Below are 17,475 nucleotides of genomic sequence, written 5' to 3'. Positions count from 1 at the left end.
ACCACAAACTTGATCAGGATAATTTATTTTATTACGTCGTTTCCATCGTTTTGGTCTCAGACCGCCATCACAGTCTTCGATCTTGCCTGCTTTAGGTGCTTCAGTACAGTACTCAATCATGTCAGCCTCAGATGTGTCACCACAATCTTCAATCATGCCCGCTTCAGATGATTCATCAAAGTCTTCGACCTTGTAAGCTTCAGATGGTCCTCCATCTTTCTCATTTTCATGGAGACTACTAGATATTGGAGTAAATATATTTTCATTTCTAATGTGGTTACAACTTCCTTCGTTTGTTTTAAATTTTAAATTATTATCTTGATCTAGATCAGTAATTTTAGCATTAGCTTTTTCGCCTTCGTTCCTCTTCCGCGATGTTGTAGCCCAGTCTTCGTTATCTTTATTCATCTTAATTGTACAGGTCTTGTAATGTCTATCCAAGTAATATCTTCTACCAAAGGATTTCTGACACTGACTGCAATGAAATGGTTTTTGACAAGGACCCAAATTACACTCGCTTCTCTCATGTCGTTTAGCATTCTTTCTCAAGGTAAACACCTTGCTACAGTATCTACAGTGATGACGTTTCGATACAGCAACAAATCCCGTTTCAGGATTCATATTAGTTACTGAGACTAATGCCAGATGCAAACTAAGAGTTTTAAATTAGATATATTACTTAAATAGAATTTTTTTATTATTTCATCAGCGAGAATTAATTTATCTCATTCAAAGGTACTTGTTGCAAGTAGTTCTGCTTTTCAACAACAGATGTCGCCACATGTTACTTGCAGGTAAATAATATTTAGTTCTTTTATGCGGGATGCGGGATGCTCACTAACGATCGCAATAGAACGATGGCTTCGCTAGACTCCAAGGAGAAGGAAGTACGTCCATCCTGTTAGTGCTTCTTAGATTTCTCAGAGATTATTTGACTGAGTAATGATATTTTTATTTTAATTTCCACCTGATAAAAATATTACAAGTGATGATTAAGTAGCAGAAGTTCACTAATTATTAGCAACCTTGAATAAAAAATGACATGCTTCATTAAGTAAAAAAATCCTTCATGCAGAGATAAATTCCTCATCAGTAACCAGAAGCACTCGGAGAAAACCATCAGATGTCTAGTCAGGAATAATCAGAAGCACCCAGAGAAAACCATCAAAATATTGTCAAGAATAATCAGAAGCACACACGGAAAAATCCACCATAATACTGTCAAGAATAAACGGGAGCACACGGAGAAAACCGCCATAATATTGACAAGAATAATCGGAAGCACACGGAGAAAACCGCCACAAGTTTCTGCTAGCTTGTGAACTTCTCATTGTTGAGCAAAGATATAGTTCTAGTACAAGCCAGAATTTTATGTATTTATTTATTTTATTTTTTAAAATTTTTATTAATTTATTTTTATTTTTTGTTATTTTTTCCTGAAATTTTATGATATCAAAGAAAACTTGTGGCGGTTTTCTCCGTGTGCTTCCGATTATTCTTGTCAATATTATGGCGGTTTTCTCCGTGTGCTCCCGTTTATTCTTGACAGTATTATGGTGGATTTTTCCGTGTGTGCTTCTGATTATTCTTGACAATATTTTGATGGTTTTCTCTGGGTGCTTCTGATTATTCCTGACTAGACATCTGATGGTTTTCTCCGAGTGCTTCTGGTTACTGATGAGGAATTTATCTCTGCATGAAGGATTTTTTTACTTAATGAAGCATGTCATTTTTTATTCAAGGTTGCTAATAATTAGTGAACTTCTGCTACTTAATCATCACTTGTAATATTTTTATCAGGTGGAAATTAAAATAAAAATATCATTACTCAGTCAAATAATCTCTGAGAAATCTAAGAAGCACTAACAGGATGGACGTACTTCCTTCTCCTTGGAGTCTAGCGAAGCCATCGTTCTATTGCGATCGTTAGTGAGCATCCCGCATCCCGCATAAAAGAACTAAATATTATTTACCTGCAAGTAACATGTGGCGACATCTGTTGTTGAAAAGCAGAACTACTTGCAACAAGTACCTTTGAATGAGATAAATTAATTCTCGCTGATGAAATAATAAAAAAATTCTATTTAAGTAATATATCTAATTTAAAACTCTTAGTTTGCATCTGGCATTAGTCTCAGTAACTAATATGAATCCTGAAACGGGATTTGTTGCTGTATCGAAACGTCATCACTGTAGATACTGTAGCAAGGTGTTTACCTTGAGAAAGAATGCTAAACGACATGAGAGAAGCGAGTGTAATTTGGGTCCTTGTCAAAAACCATTTCATTGCAGTCAGTGTCAGAAATCCTTTGGTAGAAGATATTACTTGGATAGACATTACAAGACCTGTACAATTAAGATGAATAAAGATAACGAAGACTGGGCTACAACATCGCGGAAGAGGAACGAAGGCGAAAAAGCTAATGCTAAAATTACTGATCTAGATCAAGATAATAATTTAAAATTTAAAACAAACGAAGGAAGTTGTAACCACATTAGAAATGAAAATATATTTACTCCAATATCTAGTAGTCTCCATGAAAATGAGAAAGATGGAGGACCATCTGAAGCTTACAAGGTCGAAGACTTTGATGAATCATCTGAAGCGGGCATGATTGAAGATTGTGGTGACACATCTGAGGCTGACATGATTGAGTACTGTACTGAAGCACCTAAAGCAGGCAAGATCGAAGACTGTGATGGCGGTCTGAGACCAAAACGATGGAAACGACGTAATAAAATAAATTATCCTGATCAAGTTTGTGGTGCTGACATGATTGAAGACTGTGGTGACACATCAGGAGCTGGCGTGAACGAAGACTGTGCTGACACATCTAAGGCTGACATGATTGAGTACTGTGCTGAAGCACCAAACGCATGCAAGAGCGAAGACTGTGATGGTGGTTTGAGACCAAAACGATGGAAACGTCGTAATAAAATAAATTATCCTGATCAAGTTTGTGATAATCACTGGCACGATGAGGAAAGTAACCCTGAGGTTGGTGTTAAAACGGAAGACACCAGATATCATAATATTTATAATAAACATGCAAGGATGATGAACGCAGCAGAAGAGATTGATTATACCTCATGGGAAGATCCTAACATATTGGTTGACAGGCTACGACTACTACATGGATCGCTTTGTGCAGGAAACTATTCGAACATTACAGAAATATCCTTCATACTCAAAGAACTGAGGGAAGCTGGCTACATACAATAATGGCTTAAATTAAATGTATGTGTATAAACTTGAAGATAAATTAATATATTTTATTTCCAAATGGTATCTACCATTTATCGAAATCTGATTTCTAAATAAAACTTATAACTTAAAGGTGCACAATACGTTACCACTGCCAGTCAAAATGTATACTAATAAAGACATGTTAGTAATCATGCCAAGTTCGATAATAAAAGTAATTGGAATCAGTTGGAACCAATTGAAGATGGAGCTCTTGGAACAATTGGAGCCTTTTGAAGCATTTGGAGCCTTTTGGAGCTGTTGGAGCCATTTGGAGCATTTGGAGCCTTTTGAAGCATTTGTAGCTGTCAAGCATTTGGAGGCCGTTAGGAGCATTTGGAGCCATTTGGAGCTGTGTTAAGCATTTGGAGGCTGTTGGAGCCATTTGGAGGCCGTTTGGAGCATTTGGAGCTATTTGGAGCCTTTTGGAGACATTTGGAGCATTTGGAGCCGTTTGGAGCATTTGGAGCCATTTGGAGCTGTCAAGCATTTGGAGGCTGTCAAGCATTTGGAGGCCGTTTGGAGCATTTGGAGCCATTTGGAGCTGTTATAAGCATTTGGAGGCTATTGGAGCATTTGGAGCCTTTTTTTGGAGCTGTTGGAGCATTTGGAGCCTTTTGAAGCATTTGGAGCTGTCAAGCATTTGGAGCTGCTGGAGACATTTGGAGCATTTGGAGCCGTTCGGAGCATTTAGAGCCATTTGGAGCTGTGTTAAGCATTTGGAGCCTTTTGGAGCTGTTGGAGCCATTTGGAGCTAAGAAGTAGTCGTTGCACGTCTATGCAGGGCTAAATGTTTATAAGATTGCTGGCTTTCGCAAGTGATTCTGTAGTAGGATAGAAATTGTGTAATAAATATTATGTTTGTAAAAGACTTTGAGGTGTTTTATTTCTCGAACCTTACACTTTTCTGGTACTTTTTTAAAATTAAAGTTGTTTTGTATCGGCCAGGGATCGAACCAAGGACCTTAGTTGATCTAATCAATCAGTATATAGATTACAAATTTATTTAATGAATTTTGAACTTTTTCCCGAATCTCTAGCATTACAATTACGAATTTCTAATATGGTGGTCTTGATGTCTGATAGGATGATGGTAGTAGAGGATTTAAAGTCTCTTTAAGAATTTTGAACATGGTTTATTGAAATTATTATTTTTATATAAAATTAAATGTTTTGCATCATTCAGGGATCGAACCAAGGACTGGAGCGGATCGAATCAATATGTAAGTTAATGAGTGATTTTTTTTATGAATTTTGGATTTTTTCCCGCTTTTATAGCTACATTATTACATGATTTCAAGATGGCGGCCGAATTTCAAGATGGCGGGGGGGCACCTCGGTAATAAATGATTACTGCACTGAAGCGGGTTAGAATAAAATTATCCAGATGGAAATGTACTCTATAATACAAGTACACACAAGATGGAGTACTTCAGCAGGTGGTAGCTCCTGGTAGCATGTACTGAACATAAAATGTCGAATCCATGATGGTCGACAAGTACACAGTCAAATTTCAAGGACAAAGTCAAATTTCAAGGTCAATGTTCAATGTCAACAGTTGAGGACAAAAGTATCGTGAACAGATAATTATACTACATGGTATCGGCACACTCTATCAGACGAAAACAAGATGGTGGTCTCCAGCGGATGAAGACAAGATGGCGGACATGATGTCATATCAGTTGATGATATATACCTTGGTACTGGTGGTGGTAGATCAGTCTAGGTAGCTTTCATGGAGGAAGGATCGACCGTTTACTCTCGCCGGGAATCGAACCAAGGACGTACATCGATATAATCAAACAGAATTCAAATACGTTAATTTTTTGATGAATTTTGGAATTTTTTTCATTAAAATCGAATAATAAATAAAGATTTTCAAGATGGCGTCCAAATTTCAAGATGGCGTACATGACGTCATACTACCTGACGATATATATGCTTTAAGAAAAGTGGTGGGAGTCAGTCTGCCTGCAGCCACCATTAAGGAAGGAGCCTGTCGCCATTTTGAATTTTTTTTTGCACTCGTCGGGTTCGAACCGAGGACTCCGACCTCCGTGTCGTAAAAGTATATTTTTTATAAGTATTTTATTAAAATTTTATTATTTAATTTTTTTATAATTTTTAAAAAAAATTTCCTTAAAATCGGATAATAAATTTAAAGATGGCGGCTGTAACGGAAATTGCAATGGTGACGTCTTTATTCAAAATGACATATTCCATGATGACGTCAGAGGCTTATCAGAGGCTGTAGACATGGATGCTTAAGCCTCTATATGGACATTTCTAGCCGCTGGGATTTTTAAGGACTAAAAACGGGAAATTTTCCCTCGAAACGGGAATTTTTTCCCTCGAAAAGAGAAATTTTTAATTTGTGGAATTTTTTCAGAATTTTTGGTGGAATTTTTTTCCACATAAATGTAAATTTTGAAGAATTTTGAGGAATTTTGGGCAATTTTTGCCCAATTTTGGCGAATTTTGAGGGTCAAAGGTCAAGGTCAAACTTGTCCCGTTACGCTATGTCCCGTTACACTCATCCAAGATGGCCGCCGTGACGTCACAATCCAAGATGGCGGACCGACAATCACAATCCACGCGCCAGCGCCGTGCGCTCGGAGCCCCTATTATATACTACTACTTTCATTTGAAAATATTTGCGAAAAAAATTTAATTGTATTTTTTAATTGTTCAAAGCAGAACATAAGTTATCGAAATCTCAAACCAAATTTATTCTTATCGTCGTTGATGGTGTGTCTGTGTTGCTGATGGAAACACCACTGTGAAGCATTTAGAGAGCCCGCATAATTAGAATTGATTACTTACGAGGAAGCGCTGAAGGGGAAATTACACGCATATTAAGTACCCGGTTGCCTCTAAGTACAAGGCAGCGAACTGGCGTTTAATCGTATCTTCATGAGCGGTTAAAAGTGGTTAGCAAAGCACACTGCCCACGCTTCGGATGATTTCTTGGATTTTCAGTTACAGTGTATTGAGATGCGTCAAGTGTTTAATGTCATTTGAAAGGGCTTCCAATACGTTCAGCGGTCCACACCAGCTGGTTCGGACAGTTCTGTCCGCAGGTTGCGAGCGAATGATGGCTTGCTGCGCAGAATCCATGACTCGGTTCCGCACGACGATGTTCACTGTGTCAGTCGAGAGCTGGGGAATATTTACTGTCGCGGCGACAGCCGTGTCGCGTGCAGCGGTCGCGCTGTAACTGCAAGTCGCAGAGCCAGGCCGAAACCCGCGACATCGACAATGTCGCGACACGTCGCTCTCTCCTATGGGGTCGTCCATTAATCACGTGATGTTTTTTTTAGCAAATTTTTAACCCCCCGTCCCCCGTAGTGATTTGTGGTGAGGTTTCAGACTACCCGCCCCCCCCCCCCCTAATAAATCACGTGTATTTTTTTGGCACAAATATTTTTAAAAATTTCAGAATATTATCTTTAAATATAGGTATAATCTAATGTAATTCTGGAAAATTAAGCACAGTGATAAAAATGTCCAGACACACATTAAGGTTGCAGGTTTATTCTCACTGGCATAAAAATAATAAAGGAAAGGCTTATATGTGATTTACGCATGTATTCGGCGCCAAAATCACAGTCTTACTAGCGACTGGCAAGCCGAGCCGGGTGGTTCATGTTGCGGCGGGCGGGGATATTGTTGCCTGGCTACGGCGAGTCAAGGTCACGCGTCCCTTTTCGGTTTAGTAGAAATCGCGCGAAAAAATAAATACACGTGATATCTCTCTACACCCCCCTCCCCCCTTGTGATATTTCGTGATTTTTCCCGAAACCCCCCCCCCCCCCCCCTTTCTCGAGCCTCACGTGATTAATGGACGATCCCTATCTGAGGTGGTTGTTGACGTCACGTGGAGGCTGGGGCGATGGTTCTAAGTTAAGGAGCTAGGGAGCGCTAGTGTCACGCGCGCCGGAATTAGTTTTACAAGTACAAAAACGGAATGTTTCGCGGCTGCGGGGATTCGATCTGTCAGCGATGCTAACCGCACGGCCACGAGGCCATCTTGGAAATATTAATTTCAGATGTTGTATATATGCTTATAAAAATTTTGTTGTTTTGTGTTGAAGTTTTAAAAACGTATGTAGTCCGCCATGTTTATTATTTTATAGTGGTAAGCGGGAAATTTAAAATATATTGTCGGCTGCTATGCGGCCGCCATGTTTATTTTTTTCGTCAACATAGAGCAGCGCTAGGCGTGTCGACAACAGTAGCGGCGCCGCTTAATAGACGGCGACTTGCCGCGGGCACGCCTGTAGCTGCTCGTCCAGCGACAGAGAACTTTCTCAGCGCTACGCGCGACTCGACAGTCTATATCAGTGGTTCCCAAACTTTTTCAGCTGGCGACCCACCTTTCCTTATAGGAATAACTCCACGGTCTATCGGTCCATGGTGGAGTAAAAAACCTTATTTGTATCGTATCCCTTCCTTATGTATATACAATTTACCATCAAATATTGCAAATAAATATATATGTATGCTTTTTTAAAGATACCGATTGGTTATTGATAAACAATTTGTGTACTGATTAGAAATTGGTTAACAAAATACAAGCACTTTGTAGCAAAACATTTATTTATTTACCAATAGATATGTGTTTACACACAATTCGATTTGTTTCGATTTTTCTTATCTTTTCTGATGGTTTCTGATAGTTTTAGAATCGAGTCGCGACCCACCTGTACCCCTTCCGCGACCCACTAGTGGGTCGCGACCCACAGTTTGGAAACCACTGGTCTATATTATTGCACCCAAGTAGGGCACTGGCCAATTTCTGTGCGTTCAACATTATTATATTAATAAGCTGACTTTTTTTTAGAATCTGGGATACATAATTTATTTTTAAAAATTTCTGAAATATGTAGTGAATGCGTAATGAAACATGGTGATAAAATGTGAGCTAGTTAAATTTCTCTCTGAGCATATATAATTTTCAAATTGTTTATGAAATTTATTATGAGATAATAAAACAAGATTTTTACGTAAAAAAAATTAAAAATCCTAACACTTCCAGTGCCATGCACGAATACACGTAATTATTAAATTAGTTTCTGATATCTCTCACACCCACATGCATTACAAACAAGGTTCTGTTTTGATGTGCATCGGCGAACCTTCGGGGTTGCGATGTCGCTGTAAGCGACGAAGTAGCGGTGACTCGGCTCTGCGACTTGTATGTCGCTGCTCACGGCTTGTCGCAGGGACAACACTTGTGTCGGTCTAGCCGGGAAGGAAGGAGGAGCGGGGGCGGGGAGTGGGCCCGGTGGCTGTCACGAGATCTGGCGGCGTGAGTCACGGACTCTCCAAGGACTGACTGCTCGCTCCCCGAGCTTCTATGTGCGGTCCAGCAGGCGGTACTAGGCGCCAAGTGAAGTGTGGTGTTAGGTACTGTACGTCGCACAATTATGCAAAAACTTGCATTTTTTCGGTTTATATATGTGTCATAGAAGCCCTATTTCTGCGTTAAATTCCATTTTCTTACGATGCGTGTTTTTTTTCTAATTGACTGCCAAGTTCAAATTTTTTTTGTTATAAATAAAAAATGAATTTACTATATACTATATATTTATACTGTATATTTACTTATAGTTGTAATGTGAATGTTCAATTAATATATTAATTTATCTTGAACAACTTTTTTTTTCTTGGAGTGATTTTACGAGTATTGTCGATAAATAAAGCCAACAAGAACATTCGTTAGCAAAAAAAAAATTATTCCACAGTCTGGGATACCTTTAAACAGTAGGTATAATGACACTAGAAACCGTTGCGTTTAAAATGAATCACCACGCTTGTTCAAACATTTGTTAACTGGCGCTAACGCTATTCGACGCCGGGAAAGACGAAGTCTTCAAGACGTCGAGGCGTCGACACGGGGGAAAATAGGAAATTACAGACGCAAATTTAGGAAACTACCCTCATAAAACGACCAGCTGACTATTGAACATCCATAGAACTATCCATAAAGAGTGGCCACGAAAGATAGAAATAATTCTTCAAGTTTGCTTCAATCGTGACATACTCTTCTGTGGCGAGGCAAGGAACGTAATCTATATCTAAATTTCTAAATGACTCGTATCGTCACTGGGTCTTTGGTTTGAATCCTCTTAAATCCCTGAGCATATTCATGTGCGTGACGGTGTGAACTAGAAAGACCTTCAATCCCGCATAGGTCGTGTACATTTGGCGCCCCGTGATTGCCCTTGGCATTTGAATGATGGTTTGGGTGTGGAAAAGGTGGTGGAGGGGAATACTGGAAATGTGTGAGAGGTAAGAAACTATTCCAGAGAAATTCCATAACTTTTTTTTTATCGTTTCAAAGTAATTCACAGCGCACCTGCTGGATAATATAAATATATTTCTACGTGAGAAGTACGCAGTGCTTCATGTTCTAAAAAATTAAAATAATAAGCATTTGATTCTAGATTTTAATTCTCAGTTTTCCTTGTTTTTATCTTCAAAAGTTGGAAAAGTAATTCAAATCAGGTGATAAACACATTTGTGTGGATGACGTATGCACACGCAAGGATGCGCGTGTTTCTAACAAATTGGCGGCCGGTTGGTCATTTATGTTTCTGGGCCATATGTATGATTACCTACCAGAGTTTCACACGATCGCTCGCTTGTGTTGCAGGTCGAACGACTGCAACAGTCGATCATGTAAAGAGGAGCAGAGCATCTTCCGATACTGCGACGGGTGAGTTTGCAATACTAATATCAGTCTGTAAGTTGCAAAGTTAGATGTGCAACAGCCTGCAACTGTCTACTGTAATTTATATACTATGTCCCATAATCACTGAAGATACGGATAAGATATAAAAAAAATATTATAATCAGCAGAGGAGACCATGGACATAGCAGCTAAAAACTTAAAAGAATGGAAAGTGAAGATTCTTTGTAACTCAACCACTGCCATGGGGAAGGAGGATCCATGGTGCCATACAATAACAAACAACTAAGAACATAATTTAGAAAAGAAAAGGTTTTTTAAACAAAATTTGCAAGGATTAGTTACAAATTATTTAACCACAGCTCCTGGCACCTTGTTTTTTTTTCTATTTTTTTTTCTACGCTTAAGAAGGGGTTGGCCCTTGCCATCTTACACCCCCCTCCCCTTGATACTCTCTTGCTAGAACATATAAACCTGATCATGTATAACCTGTGAAAGACTGTTCATCTAGACAGTAAATATTGAATATTGTCACGAGTATACTGTGGGGGAACTGGGTTCGTAATGATAGCCCAATTAAGCTTTATTACAGTTATATTAATTACTACTATTTACATTACTAATAAATAATTGTACTTAATAATGTCTGATCACCAATCACTTGCACTTAAAAATGTTTATTCGCAAGTCACTAAATGGCTGTCTAGTTCCACAGTTCGCACTCCTCGCTGGAGCTAGGCTCGACAGTGGTTCGCCCCATACCTTCGCGCCTGTCCTCACACACAGCCTCGCGCCACTCAGTCGCACTCTCACGGTCCCGTCGCTCCGCTTCGCCCCACTCTCGAGGGGGTCTCTCACCCTCTTCGCCGATGTCGCACTTCCCTTCACCCGCGGAACTCTCCGAACTCTCGGAACTGTCGCGGAGGCCGGCGTCGTCGCTTATATACCCGTGGCGTCCTTCTCGAAGGGACGAGAGTGGCTGTGACGTGTAGCGTCATCCCGGGCTGACTCGTCGTCCGAAACATCCAGAACATCAACGCTTATTCACGTCACTCCTCGCGGCGGCCTCAGTAAGCCCGGAATTTCCAGGCCTTACATCAATGGATGACACGTGACGTCAGTGGACTTGCGGGGCCGCCAGCCGGATTCGAACCTGGCGCGCATCGCGGTCCTGTCTGCGTTCGTAACAATATATAAAAATTATATGACTTCATACGTGGATGGCTATAAATTCAATACACTATTTAAATTTTGTGGCATATAATGAGGGAAAAGTCAAGTAGTCATGCAAAAGTTATCTGTGCATTCACTTGTGACTTCAAGTTCGAGTTTAGGAATAGTTTTATAAAAACCTTTTTCGGTATCGCTTTAAGAAATGTTGCACCAGAGGAGACAATAATTAAATGTGATCTGTGGAATTCGACTTAAGTATAATTTCACAATTCAAGAGCCAGAGCCAAGATAACATTATGTTGTCAACAGTGGCATAACAACTGAGAGGCCGCCAGAACTTCCGAAATTAACTTGAATATGTGCCGTGAGTCAGTGAATAATGGCCACCGTGGTAAAGCGTATGGTATCGTTTCACAATGTTATTTTAATTTGTGCATTAAGAACATATTGAGCAGTGTTGAAACGCATGTATGTTTATTATTTACATAGTGACTTCTTTATTGATGTGTTAACATCTTAGCTTTCGTTACACGGCATTTGATAGGAGTAATTTCGTGAATGGAAAGGAAATGTGTGCCCACGGTGCTGCCATCTGTGGCGGACGTTGTGAACCAAAGTTCATAAAGCCAAAGGGAAACTTTATAGTAGTAACTGTTTAATTAATTTTAACAAGATGGACGTATCTTGATAAGATCCCTTCTCGAAAATCAGCTCTAAAGCCGGGGTATGGTATTTTTTAAAGTATTTTTCGCTTTTATCGGGGCAGTTTCATTATATATTTTAAAATTTCGGTCTGCTTATCAAATGATTCAATGGTCGACGTAGCTGCTCCAGCAACGAATTCTAGCGGCGGGTGCGGAAACTACGTGTGATTCGCGTCAAGAAATGTATTTGAAAACATAATTTGCGTATATATTTACCACGCTTGGTAATATTTTAAAGATTTCTACGTTAAGGGGATTGGTGCAGGACAAAAAACAGTCATTCGCCAGAATTTGTTGGAAATGAGCTTAAGTGTTTCATAAATGCTTGTTTATTACTACTGTAAGGCCAGCCAGCACGTATATAAGCTAGCGGGTTAGATTTGGCGAGTTAGTGGCGAGAGAGCTTCTGTGGGTGGAGGTTGTCGAAGGTCGCAGCTCTGAGGCCTGCCATCTAGCGGGAATCTTTCGAAGGTCTTCCACAATATCGCCTTTCTCTCTCTCTCTCTCTCTCTCTCTCTCTCTCCAACACGGACGGAAAGCGAACCGCGATAACCAGCTATTATCTTCGCTTCCCATCTCGCCCTATCCTTCATTCTCGGATCAGGTAGCCGCCCTACCCCGCGTAGACTTTCGTGTTACTCCAGGAAACCAAGACTTAAAAATGCACAAACCTGTGGAAAATTTGTCCAAAGCTGAATTTTTGTACTGTGGTAGAGTTGACTATGCTTAATAACATACAGAAAGTTTACCGCTGTAGACTTTGTACGTTATCACCGAAAATTTGCATTTAAGTCCTAGGTGACAGCAACTTGCATCAGTCCATTAAAATGCTACCCATTTATACAGTTTTTAATTTTGACTGTCCGTAAACTTACCAAAATAATCTAGAAACTGTAATACACCCATTAATGTTAGAAAATAAATAAATTTTTAATATTTAAGATATGATATAAAGCGATTAATTCACGACATATATTTTTTTATCTTTGCCACCCAGATAAAAATACGATTTACACCGATTTGAAGAGCCCAATGCGAAAAAATGTCTAATGTTTTTTAATTATACTTTTAGCTTTAAGATAGTATATTTATAAAGAGTCTAGCATAATTATTTGCCTCATTAAAGCTGCCCGAGCGTTGCAGTGTACTGCGGCCGTACTGATCTTTCACGGCCGGCGGGCTTTGAAACACGCTGCGTACTGCGACACTCAATAAACTTAGTCTTATTTACGGATTACTTAAAATATATTTAATGCATATGATATGGTGTATTCATGTTACATCTATTGAGATATACATATTCTTTTTTCTTATATGAATGATTTTTGATACAATAAAATTAATAATAAACAATTTCTGCTTGGAACTTGTAAATCAAAATTCTAGAGGACCTCTGGTTTTATATATATGTGTGTTCGTATTTTGTTACAAAAATTTTATTATTCAAAATGATTTTAATACCAAAAAATATAATTATTTTTTATTTCTAATCTTAATATATCGTCTGTCATTTGTAAGAAGGGGCCATCTTACATTTTTGTTGAAAATGAGTTAACTGCAGAAATACATGTTTTCTTTCATCCTTCATGGTCTGTAAGAAGGGGATAACTGTATCTCTAATAGTTTTTAAGATATGACAGGGGCTAACCATAAATAATTAAAATACAGTGATGCATTACAGTGTGCTCATTTTGTTTTTCTGCTCTCCTGAAAAGTTTATGTTTTGTAGTTAGCCCCTTCTTACAAATGACAGACGATATATAAATCTCGTGTCACAATGTTTGTCCTCAATGGACTCCTAAACCACTTAACAGATTTCGATGAAAATTGGCATTTATGTGTAATTTTTTCCAACTTGAGAGATAGGATAGTTTTTATTTCGATTAATGGTCTTAATCTGATAATTTTAGAGTTTTCTAATGTGATGTATGTATGAGTTGGCAGAAAATCACCACGGCAACGGCTGTAGCATTGTTGATGCTTCATTCGTCTCCATGGCAACGACTATTTCATTGTTAGTGTAGTCCTCATCACTCATTAAATACAGACCACCAATTTTTAGATATATACAGGTAAATAACTATACACTGGTAGAACAAAGTCGGTCGGGATTTGAAAGTGATATAAATTATTCAAATTAAGAAGACAATTACTAACTACATCTGATTTCTAAAAAGGTCCAGTGAACTCTTTACCAAGTCAACCGATTTCGATGAAAATTGGCATTTATGTGTAATTGTTTCCAACTTGAGAGATAGGGTAGTGTTTATTTCGATTAATAGTCTTAATAATTTATAATTAATAATAAACTGATTATCAATGTTGATTGGTGTTTAAGCCCGGGAAACAGTGGGTACTTCGTCTCCATGACAACGTTGCGTGCTTGAGAGTCGGGAAACCATCGGTGCTATTCGATTTGGTCTCATTTCCCCCCCCCATAAATACAACCGTGCGAAGCCGGGTCGGGCAGCTAGTACACTATATTATTTTCGATCAGAACTATGCAAAATTTTAATGTAGCCTATATTATAATATATATATTTCATTGTATAAAATTAGTTTACTACATAACAATTGAAGAAAACCATACACCGTAAATGTACTTATTGAGTTTTGTCACTTTTATAACATAATTCGGATGATAATATTATTTTTTTCCAGAAAATAAATAATACATAAGTTGTGTTGTAAAATGTATTGATAGAATTACATATTTAGTAATTTTTTTTCTAAGTTAATTCATTGGAGTGCTGCGCCTAGCTTACTTCGTTGAATTGCTAGTGGCAAAGAGCGGTGGTGGATGTTTTTGCAAGAGTTTGACCGTATTTTATGACCCTAGCTGTGAGAGGGTGTTTGTCCCAGAAATCCTAACGGTCAAGGAAAATAGCCTTTCTCTGTAGTCACGTACGGGTCTGCTACTCGCGCAATATCGTCAGTTTATCACAACTTTCTGGGAAGTTCTATTGTTGTTATTTATTAATAATTTAGAAATTAAAGAATTTATCATACTAACACTTTTACCTAAGCAAATCGCATCCTGGAAGATTTTTATCTACGTTTGCAGCAAAAATCACTTGTAGTTAGGAAACTTTTATTCTTTCAGAGTAAAATTCAGTCTGGAATTACCATACATTAAAAACCTTAGTTTTCTGGAGCAAAAAACGTCCCAGCACGAGCGACTTTAACACTGCTGCACACACACTACGCAGCTTGAAATACATCAGTGGTCAGACTATTGTACCAGACACTCAAAATATACACATTTAAACCTTTAAAAAAAACACACACACACAGACAATATTTATGAAGTGATTTTGACGCTACGCTCAACATATTTAATTTATGTAACATGTAGTCAAATTTCTATACAAATATATTTTTTTCTTACCTTTTATGATTAAAATTACCAATTTAATAATATGACGTTTAAACTTTGAGGTGTTTATCACAATTACCATGTAGGGCATTCTTTTAAATTACATTGGTGTCATAATGAGAACCGACTTAAAAAAGTATTAAAGTTATTAAGTTTACGAAACATTTTTGTGGATCATTGTAGAAATTATCATTAAGGACTCAACTGCTCATTATTGGTGTGATCACAAGGTTTCATCGGTAAACGTTTGACGTGTTACTAAGAAATATTCATTCTACTACTGTACAAATTTTCGGCTTTGGGATAATTTTACATGTATTAAAAACCTTTGTTTCTTCACAGCGAAATTCGTCCCGTCCCGAGCCTACTTCAGCAACCTCGCAGTAGTATACACTATGCGGCTCGGATCGCTTTAGTGGTCAGACACATTGTACCAGGCTCTCAACAAATAAACTAATTTAAAATTTAAGAACTAAATCGTGATCGTAAAATGGCCGCCATGGTGATTTGCGAATTTATGGAGAAATAAAAGCAGTTAAAATCTTATGTAGTTTCCAAGAGACATTATTACATCACCAATCATCTAAACAGGTTTAAAAATTTTAAACATATTCAGTAACTGGTCAGTTTTTTCAAATGTGTTAGTATTAACAATCTGGACCATATCTAGTCGGTGAGGTCTGTTTTGTTACAGACTATCTGTATTCTGGTATTTGGATTTTGAAGCTACTTAATGATTCGCTTTCAATGTCTATTAAAATATACCTAATGCTAATTGCAGGAATATTTCTACTCGATTTCAAAATTATAATTCCTGAACATTTGTAGCGGACACATTTCAATGTAACACTTAGTGATTTTCGAGTTGTGTTGAGGTTTCACATGCCACTTCGTATATACCTGCTCTGGTAACAATGAGTCATCACAACCGGTGCCGTCTGTACGAGCGTCTTCACAAGTTATCCTGAAATATGTTCTTAAATATTAATTCAAGTGAATTCTTAAAATCCTACACACCTTATCTTAAGTGTCGTAAATGAATCGTTATATTTTGTAAATCCATATAATATAGGAGCCAACATGGCGCGAAGCGATGGACGCGATACGAATAATATTTTTTTTTACTAACCACTACATCAGTAAATATTTGTGGTTTCCATTCGCTATGAATTCAAGCATGTAACATTTGTACTGCTTCTTCAATTCGGCTACAGTTAAATGGGAGGATCTGAATCACTGAAAACTTCTCAACAAAATCAACGATGAATCACAGGCATTACAACAAACAGTTGTCACAAGTCAAGTAGCCAATGAGCAAGTGACATTTTTCGAGTCCGTAGAGGATTGTTGAGACTATCGTACAGGTCATTGGCAACGCGCCCTTACGCGCATGGTTAATACCCGCATGAGTAGAGTGTAAAGGCGTAAGCATGAGACACATCTAGGTCCTCATCTAACCGCGCACACTTAGATTTAACTCAGGATAGGGTGAAAAATGTTTACTAATTTTGCAGTCCTAACAGTCACCAACGAAACGCCAGCAAAATAAATAAATAAGCTCACGAATATTGTTCGTGAATGAAGGCGAAGCTGATACTTTGGAAACGTTACCAGCAGATATTAAATAATGTTTAACTATTATTTACGTAGCTTACTTCTTAAAACTGCATTCATGTAAACTGATTTTGTGTGAGACTATGTTGAGTGTTTTCTGCTACACTTATTTTTCTGAAAAAAGTCTATTGTGGCTTAAAAAACTTGTTAACATTGATGCCTCTCATAAAAAAAATTCAAACGTAATTATACGTATACATGTTGAGTATAGTTTATGAATGGTTCACGTATTGCTGGAAAAAAAAAACATGTTTACAATTTTACACATCTTTTTGTTGTCGCATCGCGTCCATCGCGTTGTACATACGCAACTCTGAAAAATAAATGTATGGCAAAAAAAGCTATAATAAAATAATATCTTATCTTTCTTTATTCTTTTTTCTAAGCGCTCTAATGGCTTTCGATAGTTTTGTTCTTTTGTGTACTCTGCTTCTTCGGCATTTTATTCCTGAATAAATCTCACGATTACAACAAAAAACATCTAGCTAAATCACTGTGCTCAATAATAACAGAGAATAACCATTCAATTATACGCCGAGCTAGACCAAACACGTTCTCTTATCTACTGAAAATGAATACGTTGACTTCATATCAGTTTCACGCGAAATCCCGTCTCCCCTTCGTAAACAGCAGACAGCTGTGGCAGGGTGGGAACGGGCTGCAACAAGTT

The 17,475-nt window shown here is 38.0% G+C and overlaps 1 protein-coding gene across 2 annotated transcripts in view; it reads left to right on the top strand.

The window, feature by feature from the left end:
- Positions 1-17,475, top strand: part of LOC134533165 (class E basic helix-loop-helix protein 41-like) — a 192,195-nt gene that overhangs the window by 70,679 nt on the left and 104,041 nt on the right. For both annotated transcript variants that reach the window (XM_063370528.1, XM_063370529.1), the window contains exon 2: positions 9,903-9,965. In XM_063370528.1, the coding sequence (XP_063226598.1) occupies positions 9,903-9,965 (63 nt within the window). The remainder of the gene's footprint in view (positions 1-9,902; positions 9,966-17,475) is intronic.

The sequence above is a fragment of the Bacillus rossius genome, chromosome 6, assembly GCF_032445375.1.
Source record: "Bacillus rossius redtenbacheri isolate Brsri chromosome 6, Brsri_v3, whole genome shotgun sequence".
Taxonomy (NCBI): domain Eukaryota; kingdom Metazoa; phylum Arthropoda; class Insecta; order Phasmatodea; family Bacillidae; genus Bacillus; species Bacillus rossius.
Note: the sequence above shows the minus strand (reverse complement) of the source record. Positions and strands in the feature narration are given on the sequence as shown.